This window comes from Carassius auratus, chromosome 25 (assembly GCF_003368295.1).
Source record: "Carassius auratus strain Wakin chromosome 25, ASM336829v1, whole genome shotgun sequence".
NCBI classification, from domain to species: Eukaryota; Metazoa; Chordata; class Actinopteri; order Cypriniformes; family Cyprinidae; genus Carassius; species Carassius auratus.
In genome coordinates this window covers 10,136,761-10,162,509 of record NC_039267.1, presented here as the reverse complement: position 1 = coordinate 10,162,509, position 25,749 = coordinate 10,136,761, and the positions used below count along the sequence as shown (strand labels likewise).

General features: G+C 35.7%; 2 protein-coding genes across 2 annotated transcripts in view; one reads left to right on the top strand and one right to left on the bottom strand.

Moving 5' to 3' along the window:
* LOC113043226 (POC1 centriolar protein homolog B-like) overlaps positions 1 to 19,298 on the bottom strand; it is a 39,484-nt gene extending 20,186 nt beyond the window's left edge. Inside the window, exons 1-10 of the mRNA XM_026202463.1 lie at positions 18,738 to 19,298; positions 17,480 to 17,564; positions 17,235 to 17,406; positions 16,977 to 17,156; positions 16,787 to 16,894; positions 16,592 to 16,707; positions 16,362 to 16,495; positions 15,578 to 15,646; positions 15,348 to 15,500; positions 15,077 to 15,154 (exon numbers count right to left, since the gene is read on the bottom strand). Of these exons, the coding sequence (XP_026058248.1) occupies positions 15,077 to 15,154; positions 15,348 to 15,500; positions 15,578 to 15,646; positions 16,362 to 16,495; positions 16,592 to 16,707; positions 16,787 to 16,894; positions 16,977 to 17,156; positions 17,235 to 17,406; positions 17,480 to 17,564; positions 18,738 to 18,752 (1,110 nt within the window). The 5' untranslated portion in view covers positions 18,753 to 19,298. The remainder of the gene's footprint in view (positions 1 to 15,076; positions 15,155 to 15,347; positions 15,501 to 15,577; positions 15,647 to 16,361; positions 16,496 to 16,591; positions 16,708 to 16,786; positions 16,895 to 16,976; positions 17,157 to 17,234; positions 17,407 to 17,479; positions 17,565 to 18,737) is intronic.
* Positions 19,299 to 19,378: 80 nt separating this feature from the next.
* Positions 19,379 to 25,435, top strand: LOC113043228 (centrosomal protein of 41 kDa-like). Its single transcript, XM_026202465.1, has 11 exons — positions 19,379 to 19,534; positions 20,012 to 20,075; positions 20,174 to 20,221; positions 20,970 to 21,031; positions 21,370 to 21,436; positions 21,846 to 21,996; positions 22,317 to 22,486; positions 22,594 to 22,661; positions 23,140 to 23,254; positions 23,832 to 24,047; positions 24,306 to 25,435. Exons 1-11 carry the CDS (start codon positions 19,502 to 19,504, stop codon positions 24,434 to 24,436), a joined length of 1,125 nt encoding a protein of 374 aa, XP_026058250.1. The 5' UTR covers positions 19,379 to 19,501; the 3' UTR covers positions 24,437 to 25,435.
* Positions 25,436 to 25,749: the final 314 nt, after the last annotated feature.

Here is a 25,749-nt window from a genome sequence, read left to right as displayed (position 1 = left end):
TTATCAGTAGTAATAATATATAAATATATAATTATATTATATATTGTTAGTATTTATATATTATTGTTGTTTTTATTAATACAATTAGAAGTAGAGATAATAATAATAATGATAATAATAATATTAAAGGGGGGGTGAAATGCTAGTTTTCACTCAATATCCTGTTAATCTTGAGTACCTATAGAGTAGTACTGCATCCTTCATAACTCCAAAAAGTCTTTAGTTTTATTATATTCATAAGAGAAAGATAGTCTGTACCGATTTTTGCCGGAAAAACACGACCGGCTGGAGGCATGACGTGTGGGCGGAGCTAAAGAATCACAAGGCGATTAGGCTTTTGCGTTGAGAGCATGTGGAAGCTGTGACATTACCGTGAGGGAAAACCCATCATCCAAAACAAACCATGGCTTACAGTCAGATTCAGCCGTTTATTTATGATCCAGAATCAGATCCAGAGGCTGAAACTGAACGAAAGCAGCAGTAGCAACGACTCGCTCCGAGCGGGGCTCGAACCCAGGTCTCTGGCATGGGAGGGGACGCACTAACAAGGAGGCAGAGATATTTGAAGCAGTTTTACTCACCGATCCAACACACGATCGTGACCCTTTTTCCTTGGGATTGCATCATCCTTAAGAAATAAACGATGTGCAAATCCGTCGTCAAACTGGGCCTTGTGAACAAACATCTTCGAAATGCAGGGAACAAACAAAAACACTTGCACAACTCCGTTGATGCTCTGTAAAAATAAACTCCATCCAGTGAAACTCCTGATCAGTGAAATGTTTGTGCTGCTCAGCCTCGCTATACAGGAGCGCGCGCTCTTCCGGCAGAAGTGCGTCAGGACCCATATAAGGAAATTCCGCTCCATCTAACGTCACACAAAGCCATACTCGAAAAAAACTTTCCGAAACTTGTGACAAACCGGAAGGAGTATTTTTGGAACAAAAATACTCCTTCAAATGTACAACTTAATTTTTGAAACTTTGTCCATGTTTAGCATGGGAATCCAACTCTTTAACAGTGTAAAAAACTCAGTATGCATGAAATAGCATTTCACCCCCCCTTTAATAATAATAATAATAGAAATGTAATATTATCTGGAATAATAATAATGCATTTGAATTATTATATATTGTTATTTATATATTATTGTTATTAATATAACTAGTAGTAGAAATAATAATAGATTAATGATCATATATTTTAAGTATTATATATTACTATATATATTTTAATTATTGATGTTAATATAATAATATATTATTATTAGAAGTATTAGTAACAACAATAATAATAATAATCATAATCATAATAAAAATATACATTTCCCATTAGTGGCCATAAAAATTGATATGTATCATACGGAACAAAATTCTGCACTCCTAAAATGAAAGAACACAGGCCAAGAACAAACAGTGTCATCTAAAATAGGATGGAATCCCATTTTTCCAGGGCTAAAGAGGATGTTAAACGTGACACTTAAGCTCAGACTACAGTGTGCTGTTCCCAGAGCAAGGCTAAGTAGACGGCACATCATTCTCCAGATAGAGTAGATTGTAGCACTGAAACAGGAACCGAGTTTTGGGCATCTCTGGCATATCACATTCACCTTCTACTTGAAAGGTGTGAAACTAGTGGCCAATTTTATCCCTAGCCAAAAAACACTGGCATTTCCATCCACATGCTTCCATGTGCTAGACTAATGCAGATCAGTTAAAAAAAATCAGGAAGCGAAAATGGTGTGGCATGTCCAGAATGAGCTTTGGGCCTGACACCTGACCCAATGCTGCCTCGAGGGGGTCAACGCGGGTCAAGAGATTGATGGGAAATAAGACCGGCATGAGGAGACGCAGATGTTTTTCAACAGTGGCCTGGAAAAAATGTAGATGCACTTGGGTAAGTAAACATGAGAGTGTCACCTACACACTGAAATTTTCTGTCACCTCCTTGAAGGTTAGTTTGAGGTCAAGCAGATGCTCCCTCTGCAACCTAAAGTAAGCCTCACTGTTTACATTAGAGCTTTTGCATGGTAATACTGAAGGTGGTCAGGCAGTGGAGACACATTACTTCGGTTCATCCGAAACCCAAGGCTATTTACAGTAAATCAATAAAAGATTCCAGTGTTAAAAGGGGATGCAGCAGACCAGAGTGGGTGTAAAACTACTTTTATCATTTTAATCTTGGCCTTAACACAGGTTACAGAACAATGCATGCAACAGAGGACTTCCCCGAACCAAAAACCGTTCAACACTGATACAAACATAGTGATAGACTATATAATATATATTTAAATCAAATTGAATGCAAGTTATTTTCACTTTTATTACTATTGTAACAAACTAAAATAATTATTTTAAAAATTAAATATATTCATTGATATATTACTTATACATTATTAGTAATAGCAGTAATAAAAATATCAATCAGTATAATAACAATCAGTGTAAAAATAATAATACTTTTGTATTCATTTTCAAATATTTCAAAACCATGGGCCCTATAATACACCCGATGCAATGCATCGCAAGGCGCAGAGCAACCGTGTTTGCTAGTTTCAGTCCAGCGCCACTTTTTTTTATTAACAATTGCATTAGCGCTCATTTGTGCGCTAATGCGTTCTGGTCTAAAAAAAGAGATGTGTTCAGGCGCTGTGCGCTTTACACTTTGCATTTAGATCGTTAAAATAGGGTCCAATTAGTTAAGAATGATATATTATTTTAAATATTACAAAGTAAATTTAAATTCAACATTTTAAATATCATTTTAACAGTCATATACATACAAAAAGTTTTGTTGAAACTGCAAGAATGAAGAGTCTTGGTAGCATCAAAATCAATGTGAAAATGCATAAATCATTTTAACATCTTTTAAATATATATTAAAAACTAAATATTCAAAATGCAACCAGAAATAATTTTAATTATCATTTAAATTATAATTCAGATAGACTTTTAATTTTTTTTTATGTTAAGGTTACTGAAACTGTTGGCAGGACAAGTAGAAATCTGAATTACAGAATTTCCAGAAGGAAAAGGATGTCACCTGCCTGCTAAACACAACATGCCAAAATCCTCTCAGCATCTCTAAAATCATCCACTGCCACTGTTGTTGAATGAGTAGTTGACCATCCTACCCATCTCTTTAACATAGAGTGGTAATTTGAAAGCATATAGTTTGTCGAGCCAGGTTTAAGAAAGTAATGATTACCCGTGTCTATACTTCATGCAACTGTATGCATCATGTAAACCTTCCATTATATATAATATTTAGTATTTATATATCAGCCTCAGACTCCCAAGTTAAGGCTCAACACATCAGGTTGAGCAAAAGTAAGAAAACGAAGGCAGTGTCAACTCTGCAAAACACAGAGAGAACGTTGCAGGACATATGACTTCCACCGTGCCAGTCACTCTAGGGATGCACATCCTGTAATTTGATTCTGGCTAATCCGATTGATCCATGCAAAATCAGGAACATCAGTGAAGCGCTTGTTAAGCGTGTTTCCGAACTCATTGCCCTCACATGAGGCAGTCTGTAAATAGCGCAAAGAGAAAGTGGCAGAGTGAGTGGGATGAATGCAGTCTTCATGAGAGATGTGGGGGGAGCGCAGGTGAAGCAAGCAACCAATTTTCCCCCCAGCAGAGGTGCAGGTTTCTAAAAATACAATCATGCAATGGCCAGCGAAGAAGGGATAATGAGATTTCAGACTGCTGTCGGAATATGCTAACTTTAGGTCTGGAAGGATGTCACAACTCAGGAGGTCATGAAGATAAAAAGGTATTAGAAACTGGAGTCGTTGGTAGTTTTAATTAAAACTACCAATTAAATTAGTTTAATTACCCAATCATTTTACATGTTTCGAAAATGTGAATAGTCAAATACATAGTCTTTTTCTGATGTGGGAGGACTGTTGTTTCCAAATATGCCCTAGCTATACAATGTTATTGAAGTTTACAGAATCAGACATCTTACTCCAAAGATCTTTATTTTTTCTCCAAATATCTGTATTTTATACCTTATATGATATATATAAACAAACTATGACAAGAAAACCTAGATGACAATCAATTAGTTTTTTTTTGTTTTTTACAAAAAAAATCCAAAGTTTCCAAAATTGCCAGTTGGTACCATTCTAGGGCTCTCTAAAGACCCTTTCACACTGCGATTCCGGCAAATATACGGGTAAAGTGTTCCGGCAATTGTTCCTGGGTCGCTAGATTTTGCACTTTCACACTGCCAGTGATTACCCAGAATGTGCGCGTGTTCACACATAACCAGTAAAGGTCCTGTAACGACACGTGACATCAGGGCGTTACGTGTAATGTACGAGTCGAAAATGTAAAGCACGTTATACTGTACTTTCACTGAAGCTGCCTAATGATCTCGGCGTCAGCACGGAAAGTGAAGAGCTAACTGATCTCTGCTCCATTACAGTTTGCACATATTCTTTTGTCCCGAACAATGATCTTCCTTCAAAACAGCCGGTGAAAGAGTCACACGATAACGTGCGTCATCACTACGACACGACATTAGATCTGGCTTTTCTTCACACAGCGCTCGTCCCGGGATTGAACCCGGCAATGTTACTAGGTCCCCGACCTGGGTTCAATGCCAGAATCAATCCTGGGATGTGTTTGCTTTCACACAGAAGGCGACCCGGCAATGTTCCGGCAATTTGCTGGTTCCGACGTGGAGTGTGAAAGGGGCTTAAGGGTTTCTAAACAATGATTTGGACAAAAAGTGCAATAGAGCAGAGAGGTGGAGAGATTCTGACCCTGGATCATTTCTCAGGTTGTGGAGGTTTCTCTCAGTTCTATGCTAATGGAGATTTAGCTTCCTGGCCTCATGGAAAAGAGGCCCCACACTGGCAACCAGTAACCTGGCTGATCAGCACATACTCCAACTTATATCGATAAAATTAATCTCATATATGGAAAATACCTCAGCATTTGGGGTGCTGGTGCAGTGGAATATTCATTTAGTGTTAATCCAAAGTGAAGGTACACTTTTCAACACTGTACATGGCACAAAATATACCAATACTGTACTATTTTGTCAAAATAAAACGACATTAAATTGCTAAAAACAAAATTAATAATTTCAATCGCTACAAATTAATTTAGGCTTCACAACATTAAAATGAACAATATGAAAAATAGATATACATTTTCAGAATAGCTAAAAATAACATTTACTCAATTTATTCGTGGTAATCAAATTGTAAAAATATAGAAAATTAGCTTATACTATTGAATTTGCAATATTAATAAGTTAAAAAAAAAATCTCTAATAGAATCTGAGAACTGAAATGGACCCAATACATCATGGATTCCTAAGATCATGGTATATCTTAGTGATGACTGACTGTCTGTAATTCAATCTTAAAGGGAAAATTCACCCAAACAATTTTTTATCCTGTAATTAATTACTCACCCTCAAGTGGTTCCAAACCTGTAAGAACTTTGTTCATCTTCAGAACACAAAATATGATCTTTTTAAATAAAATCTGAGAGCTTTCTGACACTCCATAGACACCAATTCAACTACCACATCCTTGAACATGTCAGTTGTGTTCCTGTCTATGCAGGGTCAGAAAACACAAATATCTTAATCTGTTATGTTTTTATGGGTCAGGAATGACTTGAGAGTGAGTGATTAATAAAGTTTTTGGATAAACTATCCCTTTAATTGTTCAGTATGAACAAGAAGGCATGCGAACACTGAATAATACACAATGTATGAATTAAATCTAAGCAAAAAAAAAAAAAAGACATTAATCCCTTCCTGTACACCACGCTCAACTTCACATTAACTTCACATCACATTGTAGAGCTTTTCATTTTTTTGTAAATTGGTGTAATTCCTTTTGAATTACTGCTTGCTATCAGGCTTAAAAACAGCACAACGAGTCACTTACAAACATCAGAAAGCAATGTAGGTAAATTCACAAATACATGGAAACAAGAGGGTCACTGTGTGGGATTTAATTTAAGCTAAACCCCATTGCTACACAAATTCTGGATAATCTGCTTTCGTACTTGGTAATACCAAATCAACTGCAAAGAAGCTGTGAGAAACTGCAACACACAATGAGCTTGTCGCTAATTACGAGCCAGCAAGACAACAGGAATGCTACCATATAACTCGGAAACCACTGCAGGATTTCATTGGTTTTCATCTTTAAAAATGGTCCAACTTCACTAGATTTAAAAAAAAAAAAATGTATGGAATCCTTTTATAGTTACAGGTTGCATTAAAGTCAGCCTGCGAAAACCGAACGTCACACCAAGGAAATGCATTTAAAGCAGTGTTTGAGGGGTTAAAAGGTCATGTGTAAACAAACTTTAACGCACTTTGAGATAAGGACTGCACTGACCTCAATCTCTTAACACTGCATATTTGGAGAGTGTTGAGATAGACGTGAATAATGCGGTAGTCACTGCTCCCGCACGAGGAGGCCCTTTGAGGAATGTGGAGCTTTATGGTTAAGTGCACCTTAGCTGGGCCTTGCCTCCTTTCAAAGTTCCTGTCAAAGCCCCCATGGCCCAGTTCAACCCAAAGACTTCCCCTCATCTTCAAGGGAGTAGGTGTGAGGGGTTAGAGGGGACAGAGAATGAGTAATGCTAACACATTTCCCAGAGGCAAGGAAGAATGCGGTTGCTTGTGCGGGGTTAAGCTTGTAAGGCCCGGACGGGTCGGCAGAGAGGCGCCTGACAGCCCTCGCGGGTCTTCTTAAAAAAAGAAAGGATTTATTACTTAAATGCTTACGTATTTAGTACAGGTCAGTTTTCATCTGGATAAGCTTATAAAAATTTAGAAAATCTCTTTCTTCCCTTCCCTAAATACAAAATAAAAAAAGCTAAATTAAACAAAATTAAACGAAAACACAAATCAAAATTTTAACAAATAGAACAAAACAAAAAAACTAAACAAAACAGGTATATCAGATGAAGGGAACAATGTGTTTTTCAGGCACCTGGCAAATTAAAAAACTCAAATTATTATATTTTTAAAAAAATTTAAACGAACAAAAATCTAAACAAATGGCACAAAAAAAAAACACAAAAAAACATCAAAACAAAAGTTCTAAGTCAAATGAAGGGGAAAGGTATTTCTTTAGACACTTGACAAATTAAAAATACAGTTTTAAAGAGATAAATCACCCAAAAATTTTAATTCTGTCATTCATTACTCACCCTCATATAATAGACTAGGTACTTTTAAACAGTATTTTAAAAATTGTTTGTCTATGTATTGATGATGAGGTTTCTGAAAAGTTATAGGAGTGGTTATGTTTGTTACCATATTTTTTACAATGACCCAGAAGAGAAAGCAATACAATACAAAAAGACTACAACAGCTACAAATGCTTTGGGAGAAGAAGGGAAACGTTTGAATCGGGAGGAGTGAGTTAGAGTGAACGAGATGGGAGAGAAGGGAGAGAACGCTGGTTTAGGAATAGAAATGAATTACTTCCTAACAGGTGGGCCGGGGGGGGGGTGCAATTTACCCTCTAACCCTGAGCAGCATTGAGTTTCAGCTGTACCTCCGGAGCCCATGACCCTCCTGTACCAAATCAGAGGAAGCGGATTTGTTTTCTTACCCCTGTTTTTTTTCAAAAACTCATGCCAAGCAAGACATTTTTATTTTATTTTATCTAAGCCTGAGCTCTATTTATCTAACCCAACCAAAACTCACCTCTTCACTACCTTAAAATAAAACTTCCACAACAAATTAATCAAGAGTTTGTGTAGGCTGATTTTTTGTTTAGTTTTCATAGCTGTTTTTGAACTTAGAAAAATTAGCTCCTTTTTTTCCATCAGTGAAAAGCGATGTTTTGATAGCTCATCCTACGCAGTTCACAGAGGCGCTTCCACCTTCTATTCATGCTATGTTAAAAATAACTCATACAGGTGAAAAGGAAAGCGACAGTTAAATGGAGCATCAAAATAAATCATAAAACCGTGCATGCAGCACCTCTCTATTAAAGCGCAGGGTCATGGAGGGATGACCCGTGTTTTTAATTGCCGTTTTTACAGAGGATCCACAGCTCTGAAGAGGCCATACTGTAGCTGTGGTGTTTAAAAACATGTACACAAACACTTTACTGCATAAAAGTGCTCATAATGCACAAACCTGTTGTTTTGACAAGTGTATATTTAGCATCATATAAAGGATTGAGTAGGTATTCAAAAGAATTGAGCAGTTAATCTGTTCTTTCATTGTGGTGGTTCAATGCTGCCTTGAAAAGCTGCGTGTACTGTAAAAATGCTGAAATATGAAATATAACTGTTTCTAGTAAGCCTTTAAATGTCTGGAAATCTCATAACTGTTACATTTAAATTTGCATTTTTTTAAAAATATGTTAGTCTATATGATGACGTTTTAAATGAATATTTAACCAAAAAAAATTACTGAAAAAAAAAGTCATAGGGGTGTCGTTTTGAAAATAAAACAAAATAAAATGCACTACATTTCAAAAGTCTGGGGTCATTTTGGATTTTTAAAAGGAATTAATACTTCTATCCAGCAAGTAAAAACAGTTAAGACATTTATAATTACATAACAAATGTCTATTTAAAATAAATACTGTTCTTTTTGAATCCTGAAAAAAAGTCAAGGTTTTCCACGAACATATTAAGCAACACAGCACTGATATTAATAATAAACTGAAAAATATTTATAATAAAAAAAGATTACATACATGATATTAAAAGTGAAAAGTATGATTAAATTGTAATAATATGAATGTTTTTGCTGTATTTTGGATCAAATAAATGGAGCTTTGGTGAATAAGAGACTTATTTTCAAAAACAAATTAAGAAAAAAACTTAAGAACCCAAACCATCTGAATAATAGGAAAAACATACAAAAGACCTTTATTATTATTATTTCCTCACTGAAAAGCACCACTAATCATAATTTCCAAATATTCTGAGTAAATTTCTCTCTCTCTCTCTCTCTCTGTATATATATAAAGCTTATTCAGTTAAATAAATAAAAAATATTAATAGAAAAAAAAGAGAATTTTTTTTTTACAAAAACTTATATAATTACAATTTCACAGTTCTGCTGAAAATAAATTCTTATTGGAAGGGATGGTGAAGATGGACAGCACAGTGAGTGCAATGCAGGAGAGCAGCTCACCGTTTGCCTTTGAGGTGTCCCTGTTACCTGCAATAGTACAGGCCACTATTTATAGAATCAATGTCAACGGACTGTCAGCGTATTTTAAGCTATGCCCCTCCGGGCCACCATATACCCTTGAGAGAGCTCATGGAGAGAGAGAGAGAGAGAGAGAGAGAGAGAGAGAGAGAGAGAGAGAGAGAGAGAGAGAGAGAGAGAGAGAGAGAGAGAAAGTCAGGTGAGAGAGGAAAAAAATACTCTAAGCCAGATTCTGATAAGGTCCTTTCAACTCTACACTTAATGTAATGGCGCTCCATTTTGACAGGTACTTAAGATGAGGTCTGGACTATTTAGAAACCATCTGCTTTAATGGAGGAAGTGAGATCAGCCATTAAGTTAAAGTGCCAGTGTGATTCAATGGATGGAACGGCTCTTTTCTAGAACAGGGGTCAATAGCCTTTGGTGGAACTCACAGATAAAACAGATGAATGAGATGAAAGGGATGGACGAAAAACAACATTTAATGGAGAAAAAAAGAGGAAGAGGGGCAGACGGATACACTGGGCGAGAAACCAGATGAAATATTAAGGCAGACACACTGAGTTCTGGGTGCGCCCTACATTGAATAAGTGATGAACCTGCCCGGGTTCCTGTGTCTTTGATGTGCGAGCGCCTGTTTGTCTGCCGGAGTCCCCGTCTGAGGTCCCTGGGTCAGCGCTGGGGATTATGGGCCGGATGAGACTTTTGCAGTGACCTTTTCTATTACCTGCGCTTTTAGAAGAATCCAGAAAAGGAGCAATAACACCGATGCTCATGCTGCCCACATAACAACAGGAAATTTGCGATAACACAACTGCTGTTGCATAACCATAACACATATTTCGACACTTTACCACCTACATTTCAGAAATGACAAGGTGTGATGTATGTTTCACCATATGGGTAGAGTAAACAGCTCGAAAATGCACAAACAATGCATCGATTCAAATCAATGAGCACTTCCTGCTGACGGCTCTGGTTTTTTTGCTTGTGGATGGCAAGTCACTCTCTCTCTGAGTAAGGCTATCTTTCTAAAAGCTCTCCCGGTGGAAAGTGAACCTTCCCCTGGGCCATTCTATCTTTAGCGATTTACTTCCGTCATGTTACCGGAGCCGGTGGCAGGCCTTCAAGCTGGTATCCACACCTCGCGGCTACCCAATCTCTTGCTCTTCACAACACAGGAAGAAGCTCTTTGCCTGCTTCCTGTCTGTCACCCCTACAAGCAACCTTCAGAAATGTAATACCAGGTGGTGCGCACACATTTACAGACCCGCAAACAAACATACACACACTGAGTTACATGTGTAATTGAATCATCTATAGAATATATTAAAAACAGTTCAGCAATATTAGGTTTCATCTTAATAAGTTCACCTGTTAATCTATTTTAATTTAAAAAGCTTACTTATTTGGAATGGGACATATGATGCGATTTAATTTTTTTTATTTCGCTTTTGACTGCTACAAGCTCTTGGCAAGCTCAAGTAGATCTGTAAAGTTGCAAAGACTAAATTCTCAAATCCAAAGAGATACCCTTTTTCAAAGTTAAGACTCTGCCATGCCCCCTAAAATGGCTTGTTTAAACATCCCCACAATATCTAAGTCACTATACAGAAATATTTGCTTAATGCCGCTTAGATGTTCACGCAAAGAAAGAAGGCATTGTTTCAGTAACCACAGTTAGTGTTGAAGCAGCTTTGTTATGGAAATGCTGTGTGTTTCTAGGCAAAAGCAAAAGCACTTTATTTGGCCTTCCGAAAGTAGATGCATTTGGGAATCTTTAAGATTACTAACTACAGAACAGCAACGCATTTCATGTTTCAACTGTTTCGTGAACCTAGGCGAGCAGGTCATTCTGACTTTGCTATGACAATCTGGCACTTCTGAATCAGCTACTGGAAGTATGGTTTGTGATTAGTTTAAGTATTTACTATTCACTGTTCAAATGCGGAGTTTTGCACGTTTGTCTCATCATCACTTCGTCTGTCCCGCGACTCTGTTTCCCTTTTGGGCTTGAACTGACTGTAAAACTAAGGACATTATTAACTGTCTTTACATTTATTTTGAATGATTAAGAACGCAATTATGGAGTATTTTATTTCTGACGATAGCTTGCGGTGTTCGGCCAATCAGAATGCACTGGGTCAGTTGGCCAATCAGAGCAGACTACGCTTGTCGGAAGGAGAGACTTTGTAGAAATCAACGTTTTTGAGAGAGGCAAGGCATAAAGGACCTACAATAATGTACATTCTTTGAAAAAGAACGTTTTTTTTTTTTTTTTTTTATTAAAAGCATGTCAACATATTCTGTTACACCAAATACACAAAATAATGATCTTTAAAAAATCATCATATGACCCCTTTAAATTTGCAAAAATGTATGTATATACACTTTCCATGACACTTTGTTTTTAGGACACAAAATATATGTCTTAAACAATTATGTACTAACATTTAAATTAATCATTTGATATAATGCAATTATTGTACATTGTACTTTTATAAAAAATAAAAATAAAAAATACCTATATTTAATTTCTGTAATACATCATAAAACATTGAAATACAAAGACATTGTACTCTTTTTTTGTTCATTGTACATGGTATAATGTGAAAGTGTACAAAATATATTTATATTGTACAAAGAATTTGATAATTCATCCTTGTGGAGCTTCAAGGGTAATTACATTTTACCATATAGAGAGCAAAAAATTACTTTACTTTTATCTTAGAATCCAAATAAATATTTTAAATACTGATATTGTGGTATGTCATCAAAATTACAATTATTACTAATACAAACTACTAATTCTGTATTGTACTTAAAATAATATAGAAAACAAAACCCCATTACTATTATTATAGTAGTAGTATTAGTAGTAATTCATCAAATGAATTATTTAGCAATTTTATTTTTACAATTATGAAGGTGAACTGTAGATATTTGTTAAAAAAAAATATTTGTAATTTTTTTTTACCTTATACATCAATTATCAACAACTACTTCATGTGATACAAGTTTCAATATATTGTGATATTTTAGTAATTGGATTGAAACGAATACAATCTTTTTTTGCACTGTACAAATGTTCAAAGTAACAAACATGTTGATACATGGGAGTAAAGCTATAAATATACTGCTATATAATATTTTTAGATTTTTTAATAAAAACATGTAATAATATATTGTATTTTTTACAGCTTTTATTGATAGTAGAACGTTCTTATGAACTGATTAAAAGCATTGTGAGTGGGATACCAAAATTGTACGCAACTATCCACCAGACCTAAGAGTTCTTTGATGCACACTAACACTTGTCTGTGACTTGAGTGCTCTCAGATCATTGGGGTCGTGGTCCTTTTGTTGTTATTCAAATACTTCTGGAATTTTTACGTGTCGCCAATGCACAGAAGATCTAATGCATCAGGAAGTCAACAAGGACGAAAATGCTGAAGAGTTCCACCAATTGAAGACCACATTACTGCACATACACGCACACACACTCTCAAACCGAAAGGAATCCAGAGAGAGTCAGTCAAGAGGAAGTGATGGCAGGAAGCATCACACAAAAAGGCGCCACGAGTCATACTTCTCTTTGCTGTCCACTTCCTCCTGTCTCTGCTCCCACGCACAAAAGGCAGGGAAGCAGAATGAGGAAACTCTGCCCTAAGGGACTGTGGGGCGCCCAGGGCCAGATAATGACAGGGTTTCCCTGTAAATGTGCCTTGACAGGTCTGATTCGGAAGGGCATCCTGGACTGGAATGAGCCAACGTTGTAAAGTGTGAATGGAAAAAGTGAACCTATGCACTATGGCTAATTTTTAATAGTCAACTTGTCATCCAGAAGAGCATTTGACAAGTCAGTGGGTTAATGTTTACCTTATGTGAATGCCTCACCATGTGCCATGCAGCTTCAGCAGCCTTTATTGTTTTTGGCAAGAGGTGGTTGACCCAATATAGTTTGATCCACAAACAAATGACTACTATGAGCTGATTCCTTTAATGGCTTGTTTAAAAAGACTGATTCAAAACCGTCCAAAACACATCCTGTGTAACATGCAGCATTAGCAAATGTCTTTCATATCTCATAAAAACAACGGAAATACACCCAATTAAACAGAATCCATTTAAACGGAGTTTGATGCTCGTGAATAACAATCAAATCCTGATGCGATTTGCAAAAGCATGAATGTGGTTAAAGACGCACAGCAACACCAGCTGGGACTTAGCACAGAACAAGTGTAACTGAAATCACATGATCAACAACTAGTCAAAACCTATCCCGTGAATCTAGTGGCAGAACTAATCGACTAGTCAGTGAGTGTGCAGGCGACTAAGCCGAACAATTGTTTTGTCTGTGTAGTACAGTGTGTACAGACAAAAGGGAAAAATGGAAGAGAGGGAGAGAGCTGAAGACACAGTGTGGAGGAGTCTATTATTAGTCTATGGCTCCAGCGGCAAAGTGAGGTCACATCAGAGCCCAGCTTTAGGCACGTGTGTGCTCTGTGTGTTTTTTGATGTCACGCTCGAGCTACTCTACACAGCCAGAATGAGTGTGCTCAACAACAAAAAAAGAAAGAAAAAAGAGAGGGGGAAAGAAAGGGCCAGAGAAAGAGACTTCCTGTAAACATGCAAGGCACACACAGTCTGTAGTGTGCCGTCTCGCAGCATTTCCTCAATCCGCTTGTAAAGCAGAAAGGGCAGCATTTTGCACAGAAGAATGAGGACATTCCCATATTTCTGATCAGAACAAAGCACACAGTAAATAAGAAAGGTTTTGAGACCTGCCGGCCACACAAACAACACTTGTTGGGCTAAATATATTAAACGGTTTCAAATTTTTTTTGACCTGCAGCTGTAATAGTAATCATGTGCTATATTCGCTATAATTATTCAGTTGGGTTCAAAAATCTGAGACAAAAATCCTTATGTTTTGCATTTTTTTAACTGAATATATTCATATTATATATTTTTACTATTGTTATAAATTATTATATAATATATATTTAAATTTATTGAAATTACATTATATTTAATACAAATAGTTTATTTTTAATTATGCATTATAGTATCAGAATAGCAATAGTAACATGAATTTAAAAATTATTTAAATATAACATTTTTTTAACAAATCATAGTATCAGAAAAGCAATTTGAGAAAACACTTAAATTACATTCATTTAATAACTACATTTGTTATAAATATTTCAATGTAAATGAAAACAAAGTAAAAATTTCACATAAATGTAAAAATTATATTTAATATTAATTTATTTGCATAACAAATTATAGTATCATAATTTTTATAATTAACAACAATTAGCCATTTGAGAGTTAAGGAAAAAAAATACATAAATTAATAATTATATTTATATAATTATATAGAATTTTTCATTACAAATTAAAGCATTAATATAGAAATTTGAGGGAAAACAATTGATACTGACAGCAATTTATTATTATTAATAAGTTCACAAACAAATAATGAATTTATTATTTTTTATTATATTCAATATACATTTATATTTCACTACAAATTATAAATTAGAATAGCAATTTGAGAAAAAAACAGTGGAAAATTAACCCAAATGTAATAAATTCTAACGATTTTGTCTTTTTCTTTCATTGTAGCATTCCAGATTTGTAATGTGGTCTCAGAATTTTAAACCCCACTGTATTAGAAAGTGAATGACAGAACTGGATAGAGTAGACAAAACCATTACAAAGTTACAAATACTGATAAATACAGATGAAGTGAGGAGCGATTATAAAAAATTCAAATAAAACATGACAGAGTGTCAGTGACTTGCATTGACAGCACACTGTTCAGTGAGGGCTCAACATTAGCTGGCCTATATCTCCCCCTAGTGCTTGGACTGAAACAGTTCTGATTACATTAATCAGTTCTTACCGCTGTGGAGAAAAGAACACGTCCCACTTCAACCACCTGAGGGTCACCAGACTGAGTATCAGCAACAATGGGATTAATCTAAGGAAATGAGAGTATTGACGTCAACAAGTGATTACCGCAAACATGAATGTAGTGTGCACGTCACATAGTGAATAAAAGTACTGGATTGATCTACAGCACTGATGCTGTACCGACCCCCGAGGGGAAAATCAGTACTGTTTGTGAAACACTTTTGAAGGATTGTAGTAGCAGTGCAGCGGTGTCCACTGACCTCTACTGTGCCATTCTGAGCATTGTGTGGGTGAGGTGCTCGAGGGTAAATGTCCGTCAGGTGTGGAGGTGGATCCGGAGTGACTCGTTTGCTGTGCCTGCTCAACAGATCTCTGTAATTCAGTGAATCGAAGTTGGTCTTCCACATCAGAACCTGAAACCCAGACCACAAGCATGTGACATCAGCCTGATAGCGATCGGAGGGTAAAACAATCATTAGGTCATGATTACCTGAGAATCAGCACCTCCTGAAGCAAACAGACCTCCGTCTCGAGAGAACGCCACAGCCAGCACTGGACCCTGAGAGCAAGGAGAAAAAGACACTTTAGGGCTTCTCCTATAAGGGTGGGATGTTTAATACAGGTCTATAACACAAAATATACATTAAACTGAAGGAATTGTTAACCAGAAATGAAAAGATGCTCTTATTCTAAAAAAAGGTCTGCTGTTATTTTTTCAGAAACACTTTAAAATAACATCCAGTTAGTTAATGTTAGTTACTTCTTCAACTAACCCACTGTAAACACATGAGCAATACATTTGTAACAGTATTTATTAATCTTGGGTAATGTTAGTTAATAAATATCACTAAAAGCTAACAGATACAACTTTTGATTTTAATATATCAGTAAATGTTGAATTTAATATTAAATTAATTTTAATTTTAATATTAAACTATGTAGAAAGTTGTCTTCAGCTTTACCATAGACAAGTATGAACAGTAACATAAAAAAGCAAACATAACAGAGGAAAATTACCTGTCAAATTATATTATAAAAAAAATGTGAGAATTTTTTTTAATTAAAATAAAATTGGAAAAACAAAATTGTAATGTTTACTGTTTGGCAAGACCTCAATAAATAAATTCTCTTTTGTGTCCTACTGAAAAAGCAGAACGTTTCTTTCAAAAAAAGCTTGAGGATGGTGACAAGATTTTCATTTTTTTGGATGAATTCCTAATCGTTCAAGTTGGGAATGGGATTCAAATTCTTCACTATTAGCAAGAGAGCGACACCTTGTGGCCGTGAAGGGTGTAAATGAGCCTCCCCTCCAGCAAGTCTAAGATCTTCATTGTACTGTCACTTGAACCGCTGATCAGATAGTTTCCGGATGGATGAAAGGAAAAGCAGTTGACCCCTGCACTATGAACTGCAACACAAATGGAAGTTATATGCTTAAAACAAGTCCTTGACTCTATTAAAAATAAAATACCATGTATGATGTGGAAAAACTCTGTTCTACTACCTCTGTAATGTTGTATTAATTTGTTTGTACGAATATCCCAGATTTTCAATGTGTTGTCCGCTCCTGATGATGCAATGCACGTGCCACTAGAATTGAAGTCCACAAACGTTGCTGACCTAAACAGACAATTTGAAATATCAGTTAACTTGAACCCAAAAAACAAAGATTCGGGAGAAAACAACACTGCTCAAGTACCCTTCGTAGTCTGTGAAAATGTTGATGCACTGACGCGAGGATGTATCCCAGAGGCGAACCGTCCTGTCATCACCACAGGAAGCAACAAGACGACCATCTGGAGAAAACCTGACAGGGACAGACCAAGTGACAGTCAGAGAAATCCAACTTTATGGAACAAACCAGAAAGGTTACACACATGGTCTCATACCTCGCACAGCGCACCCAGTTGGTGTGCCGGTTGAGAGAATAGAGGAATTTCTTCCTTTCGACACCCCACACTTTCACAGACTTGTCATCTGAAGCCGTGACCAGCCTTTGGCCATCGCTGGAGAACTGAACGCTTCGAACGCTCGCTGTGTGAGCTTTGAACACAGTCGACTCGCCCTTTCTGTAACACGAATTTAGTGTAACGCATTAAGATACAAATTATACTGAAACTAGAAAGTGGGCATCTGTTCTCACTCACATGCTGGGCGTCCACAGTCGAACTGTTTGATCTCTGGATGAAGATGCCACCAAGGAACCACTTGGAGAAAAATGGACACCTGTTATGATATCTGTGTGACCCACAAACCTGAATGCTCTGGCTTTAGGAGTGAGGTTCCAGATCATAAGGTTCTTGTCACAGGATCCAGTAGCTGCAAGAGAAGTTGCAAGTGGATAAATTGGAATGTTCTCAGATAAAAAAAAAAAAAAAAAGACATGACTTACCAAGCTGTTTATTATTGGGGCTGAAGTCGGCACAGGACACAACATCTTTGTGACCTTTAAAATGTCTTTCAAGCGTGGGATCTTCCTGGAAAAACAAAAACACATCAGAAAAATAAGGTGTAAAAATTAAGTCCAAAAATCGAACAGAATTAGAATTTCCCATTTAATTTTTTTGTTTATATACAAGTTTTCAGTGCAAATTTTTAGCATAATGTGATTGAATATGCACGTTATATTAAACACACACACACACACAGACATACATATATATAAATTTAAAACACAAGGATAAATCAGTACCCATTGTTCGTGATCCAGCTACACTTCCGGAAGAATTAATTGTCAGACTTTATATTTTTATAATTATAAATGATCTCTTTAGCATTTAAAGAGATATACACCGAAACAAGTCTGTGTTGTTGAAACCAGTCGGGTGTTGTTTTACACGACCACTGAGGAACTTTAACCAAAGTCAGGCCAGACATTTTATACAAATTTGTGGAAAATGGGCATTTGATATCGCCTTTGAAGCACAGCCACCACAAAATCAGATTTACTGTGAGATCATTATCAAGGTTAAATACCTATTTTAAATCTAAACAAGAAATAGTTTCATAGCTATGATACGGTTTTTGAAATCAAACTCTGTGGTTAGCTATGATAAAAGTTATCGAATAAGGATGTTCTAAACTCCTGAAACATTGGTGTTTCTTTTTTAGAGCAGTCACTGCAATTTATGAAAGAAATCAATTAAATCTGTATGTGTTAGTGTAAAAACATCAGATGTAACCCACTTCGGAGTCCTTTAAAATTCTTATAAGTAACTGTAATTTAATTAACCATACACATGATTACAATTGCTTTTATTTTGAAATTAAATTACGTAACCCCATCTCATCATCATGTCCAAAAAACATGGTAATACAATGGGATATTTTTCAAAAAATCATGGTATTAACGTGGTACATGTCCAACAAACAATGTTAATACAAAACACCATGATGGTAGTAACGTTACCATGTCTAAAAATACGCTAATTTCACAGCACTTTTTTTGTTAGTGATAGTTTATTGCATAGTTTTTGGTCAATTACTCAAGGTTAATTTCGAATTCGAACAAATATTACCAATAAATACACTTAAATATACAAACATAAACACGAAACTTTCCAGCACAGTTTGCACAAAGCTAACCAACAACTAAGTTAACTAAAATGCCCATATCCGCATTTTAACATGTTTCTGATAAGTCTTCTTACCATTACAGACGCCATTATTCTTGTAAAAGTCAAAAAAGTCTCTGAAATTGGTACAGTTTGGTCTTGGATTTCGAAGTAAATAAGTGAAACTGGTTCATGTTGAGCCACTTCCCAGATTGTCAAACAAGCCGCGTTTTACCCAGACCAAACAAATCACGCTCAGAATCATCGAGTCAGCGCCAGGCTAGAGAAGCAGAATATCGAGAAATTAACTCAAAAATCTTTCGTGTCTAACTATTTACATGTACGTTATACAGCGCTGTTTTGGCTGATAAAACACTAATTTAGACATATTAACGTCTGCGTTAATGTCAATGGAAGACGCAAGTGTAGCCCAACCTCACAGTGCAACAGAAGGCGTGTTGGGATTAAATCTAAAATTTGCAAGCTTGTCTTGCGAAGATTATACTATCTGTAGAGTCATAGAGTTGCATATCCCAGGCAAATATTACAAACAAATGTCTTCAGAAAAAATAAATGTAAAAAAAAAACCATATGGATAAGCAAAAGCTTGTAATAAATAAATACGGCCAACGGCTCTGTCACTGCAGAGTTGTATCCATGGGCATTGGAAATAACGCCGTTGCTTAGCAACAAACCAAGCGGTAAACTCGTAGACCTCAACCCTGAGATAGTAAGAAGGCAATCAATGATTGGATCCTCAAATCTACGGACCAATCGGCGAAGGCGTTGTTCAAACAGACGACGCTTTGAGTTTTGATCTTGCAAGCTATCGTTAGCCGCAGAAGCTCAGCTGCTTGAAGATGTCGGTGAAGCGGGGGATTGGCGACTCTGCGGTCAGTGGGTTTATTTTTATGCAAAGTGCAATTTGAACAGTTTGTAATATTTTAACAGCTAGCCCAGGTATGTTTGACATGGAGAGCTGCGGTTTAATGGGAATGTGACACCGGTGTTGATCCTCTGTTGCCATCACATACATAACGTTACCTACTCTGTCTATCCATCAACACCAGTTTACTGCTGATGCTTTCATCTTGTATTCATTTGTAACAATGCCTATCAATAAATTAACCTTCTGTCTAATCTAATGGATGTTATTAGAGCTTAAAGTGGCTTTCATGAACACTGATGCTCTATTAAACTCAGTGTTATTTTCATTGAAATCATTCCGTTACATTGATCCCCATAACAAAAGAGACAAAACACTCATTATTTCATTTACCACTAAGTTAAGTTTTAGAATAATGATCATATTTATACGATGCATTTATCCGTCAAATGTTTTCTTGAAATGGATGCTTCTTTCCCCCCAGTATTTAAAGAAGAGGATTCCACAGAATCCAAAATATCAACATGTAAAAACACGACTTGATACAGGTATTGACTTTTTATCAAATCGTAAACATTTTTGAATATCTTTTGCGTATACGATAAAAAAAAAAAGTATATGGTGTTTAACCCAGTTTATTTTTTAGGCTCCAGCCTGACAAAGTACATGGAGAGACTAGAGGAGGCAAGGAAAAGTAAGTTATACATGAAATAATTATACATATTGTAGTGGAGAAATATATTTGATACATAGAAATGTCATGGTACATTTTACATGGAAGTAGCCTAAAGGGTGATTCTAACTAACACACCACAATGGTGTATTTATTTACATTTAAAAAGTAATTACAACACTGCAGAATGTGTGAACAGGCACTTAATGACTTGTTTAAGCTATGTGTCTCCAGATACGCTTGTCCTACTGATATTTTCTTACTTGATAAGGAGAGAAAGTCTCCTTTGTCCACATTAGTCATCTTGTTACAGGTTCCTTGTGATTTCTCAAGGATAAGCAATCCTTCCTTCTTTTGGATACGTGAGCAGATGATGGTGATTGTACTGTAGATCACAGTAATTCCTCTGTTGAGACTGTCTGTAGTGAAACTGAGATACATAACCTCATCCAGCGGTGTCACTTGGCATCTTTCGGTGGGTTCGGTGGTGAGGCTGGACTATGGAGTTCTTGCCAATGATATAAAGAGATGTTGGCAGAGCTGGTCTCAGTTTGTAGAGGCAATTGGTGTGTTAAAATCAAGTTTAGTTGGTATTAAAATGGAGTTTGATATATTGGGAGTGAAGTTAAATGATTTGTCTTTGAATGAAGATGAAGAGAAAAATGGTAACACTCAGGATCCAGGTAAAATGCATCAAGATTGTTGCTAAATTGTGTACAAGAGTTTTAAATCATTTGAAATGCATTCTTATGCCATTTTTGTTTTCCAGACTACAGATATAGGAAGGACGAGCTGTTTAAAAGACTGAAAGTGACTACATTTGCACAGCTGGTATGTGAATAATACATTAAATAGAGCATAATGTTTTCTTTCTAAAATGTAAAATTACTGTTTTCTTGAATGCTCATTTGCTGCTCAAGAAACATCTCTTATGATCAATGCTGAAAAGAGTTTTGCTGTTTAGTATTTTTGTGGAAAAGTTACATTTCATTCACTTGAAATAATTTTTGCAACATTATAAATGACTTTTCTGTGTCATTATGTAATAAAAGTCTTAATTACTTTTACTAGAAATCTTTGTCCACAAACTTATGAACAGTTTTGTATTTTAATATATTCCTGAATATATGCTTTTATTTTGTATATGTCTTATATCTTTTTTTTTTCAGGTAATCCAAGTTGCTTCAGTGTCAGATCAGAATGACAACATTAAAGATGAAATGGTGGGATTAGAAGGTAAGATTTTAATTTCTCTTTTATGTTGCTCTATTTTTCTATAAGTAGTTTTGCTCACATCAGTTTTATTATATTATATATTAATGCTTTTGTGAACAAACAAAAAAAAAAAGGAGAAAGCAATCATTTTTCAAGTAGGAGCAAAGTTTCTTGGTGTAATGGAATACTTTAGTGAGAGAAAGCTAAATTTGTGTGAGCAGATAAAGGTCATCTTGCAAACGCAAAAGTTTAAAAGTTTGCAATTGAACTAAAAATGTATTTGCGAAATAAAGTAGTTTTGAACGCAATGGGTGGGTGGAAAATGATTTCCCCTTTTTTTTCCCCTTAGGGGCTCCATACTTCAGCAAATGCATAGAAACTCCCTGAAAATCATTTGTGGTTGTTTTCATTTTTTTGTATGTGATTTCAGATGATGTTTCAATATTCTCTGCATCACCGGGCCTCGACCGTCTCTCTGATCAGACGAATGGCTCCCCCCAGCCGACGCTTCTTCCCCCACTGAGTATCAACAATGATGAATCCGGCGACACTGCATTTTCTCCTAGATCTACACTCCAAAGGTAGCCGGATCACCTTTGTGTTTGTAAAAGGCACATAAAGCTATCTCTTGAATTCACCAGCCACATCAGAATATCATTTTATGCATCTAACTGATGCCCCCTCTAACATTTCCTCTATTGTGCGCTCACAAGAGCTCTGATTGGCCGGGCTGCTTTCTCATGGCCTCAAGCTCCATTGAGCTTGTTTAGGGGCAGTCAGTGCAATCAGACTCTGTCCTCAGAGACCCTGTGGGGGGATACAATGAGATCTAGCCTGTAACAGTGAGAAGCCCTGACTGTCCTCACTCAGTGTAACTGAGAATCTCTTGGCTCATTCATAGTGTCATCAGTGGCGTGGGAGAAATGGATCTGGACAAGAACGGACAGAAGAGCATCCAAAACTCTCCAGTGCCTACCTCCAACATCCCAGAGTGCCCTTATCCTGACTGTCCTTATCTGTTGCTGGATGTGCGGGACAGAGAACAGTATGACCAGTGCCATATTACCAGTGGTAGGAAACTTACCCTTGAAACCGTATTTTGCTGAAAGAATAAAAGACATTAAAAGCATTAATATGAATGTTTTCTGTGAATAATTTTATCTGTTGTTTGCTTACAGCATATAGTTACCCCATTGCGACCTTATCAAGGACAATGAACCCATACACAAAAGAAGTTCTCGATTATGTATCCTTTTATTCCTGAAATGTGAACCTGACAATGTTTTTTCTCTATTGAATCATATCGCAAACCTGTACTACACATGTAATAAACTTTAGCATAATAAATAAGTAAAAAAATATATAAAAAATGTATAGTTCTATTTATTTATTGTACATGTATGAACTTTTATTATTTGTATTTATTATTATTATACACATATGTATTATGAATGATCATATATATATATATATATATATATATATATATATATATATATATATATATATATATATATATATATATATTGATCATATATGAATAAATAAAATATTTATTGTGCATTCATTAATAGATATGATGGGAACAGTCTCTTGAAAGTGTAAAATTTTTGAAAAAAGTAACCCTGTTATTGTGTTTTAATGATGTGATTAATGATTTATCATTTCAGTTTCTTGTGTACTCATGCCCATTGCTAGTGTTAAAATCTTTTACAACTATGCAGAAAAATGCATCAGGGAAGATCATAATCCTGTATGATGAGGATGAGAGGATAGCAAGTCAAGCCGCCACCACCATGTGTGAGAGAGGCTTCGAGAATCTCTTCATGTTGTCAGGGGGTGAGTGGAGAAGAGAGCAAGAGATTAATATTAAAACTGTAAAAGGATTTATCGCATCCAAAAAAAATCTCTCTCTCTTGACTCGATATATATATTCTTTATAATATATGTATATATATATATATATATATATATATATATATATATATATATATATATTTTTTTTTTTTTTTTATAATATATGTATTTGTGCTGTGTATATTTATTATGTGTATATATAAATACACTTACATGTGTATATTAAAAAAAGAATGCTTATAGTAAATACAGTATAGTAAATACATGTATTTATAATGTAAATTATATGAATGTAAATACATGTAAAATTTTCTAAATATATACTGTAATGTGTGTGTATTTTTATAAACATAATAAATTTACACAGAACACACACATGTTTTATACAAACAAAAACTTTTGTTTTGTATGCGATTAATCATGTAACAGCAGTAAAATGAATTTATAAATAGATAACTGAAGTCTCAGGGATCTCCAACACATACATGTACTTTATCCTGTCAGTATGATGTATTTAATGCCACTTATTCATTAACTTCTTTTTTCTTTTCTCAAAAAGGTTTAAAAGTGGTTGCTCAGAAGTTCCCAGAGGGAATGACAACCGGCTCCATTCCCATCTCCTGTCTGCCATCACCCTCTGGACCTGGAGGTCGTAAGCGATCGGTTCCACAGCAGACGTCACAGCCAGCAGAAAAAAAGTGGCGGTTCACCTCAGAAGACCTCAGCAAAATCCAGCATTACCTAGAAGAAGTGTACATACCCAGTGAGCCCAGCAGTGAGTCATCATTTCAAATCTGATCAAGCCATTTTCACTGCATTATGAACAGTTTACCAATAGATGGTAACACGGCCATCTCAGCATGCTTCTTTGAGCCACACTTACAAACAATATATGTAATATATGTTTATCTTATGCTCATCAGGGCAGCATATATGTGACAGTAATATTGGGAAAAAATATTGTAGTTTAAAAAAACTGTTTTCTGTTTGAATGCATTTTAAAAGGTAGTTTATTTCTGTGATGCCATTCTAGGTCGTCTAAGCAGCAGAATGTCCACTAGCAGCGCTCGCTCTAAAGCATCTACAGCTCGGAGCAGTCGACAAGGATCGTCCGTAGCAGGATCAGAAAGTGCTCGTTCACGGAGTAGTCAACCTTGGAAATAATCCTCAGCTTCACCTTCATCAGTGTCATCTTCTCTCTAATGCAAATAAAGCCTTTATATTTTCCTTTCGCAAGATTCCTGTGAACATGGACACTTCTAAACTACTGTGTGTTTGTTTTTTAAGTTCACTCTTATTATGACCCATGCACGTTCTCAGAACTACATTGGGAGAAACTGAACGTTTCTTGATTCTGGTACCACACACAAATGGCACTGTTTTAATTTCATTTCAGTTTATTCACAAATCTTTGCGCTGCAGTCTCCAAATCCAAACTGCAAGTGTAAGATCTAAATCTGTTTCGCGTTTTGCCACTGTACATTTTTTGGCATAATTGGCCATTAATACTATAATAAGATGTCTAGGGTTAACACCTTATCCCTTTTAATGCATATGTAGGTTCTTCTATATGTTATGTAAGTAACAAGCAGGTCTTAGTGAAAGGACTCAACTTTTTTTGCTTTAACTGTGCTACGACATGATGTGTTCATTGAGCATGCTGTATGTTTACTTGCGCAGTAGTATGCTGCAGTGCTTTAGAAATATTTTAGATGTGCTGATCTTGCCTTAAAGCCAGAGCTTCTCTGTTTGTTCAGTGCATTTATTTTTATGGTTAATGCTTTCCAAGCCGGTGTGGAATTTTCTTTCATAATCGGCATCTACTGAACTGTGATTTGAATGTTATGAACTGTGCTATTGCGTGAATTAATGAAGATCAATGAAGCTTTGTCTGTTGCAGAGCCTGATGAAGGAACTTTTTCTGAAAAAAAAAATGCTTTTTTTCAGTCATTGTATATGTATGTGTACATGAAGTGGTAGAAAGTGCTTGGTTGTCTGTGTTTGTGTCCTTATTGACCGAAATCAGTTATCCCTCTTCTGTCATAGACTTTGTTTTATTGACCAATTAAGTAATTTAATTTAATCTATAAAATGAAAACTACCTGGTTTGTTACTTTGTATTAAAGGCTGAATAAAAGTCAATTTTATATTCTGTAGACCCAAGTGATACCTAGCCTACATGCTTTTTTTAAGAATAGCCTATTTCCCATGTATGTGCTGCGCGACATGTATAATTTTTGACAGGAATTAAATAAACTGTGAGGGAAAGAAGTACAGTTCACAATTGATTTTACAAATGTTTAACAGCAAACCACTTATTCAGCTGGCTTTAGTCATCAGATTTTTTTTCTTCAAAACTGATCATAGCTTTTTGAAATTGATTACAAAAAGCTAGGTTGGTCGACTTTGAATCCGAAAAGAAAGATTTCCTGTTGAGTAACTGCTTGTTGGTCAAACTAATTCTTAAAACACTTTAC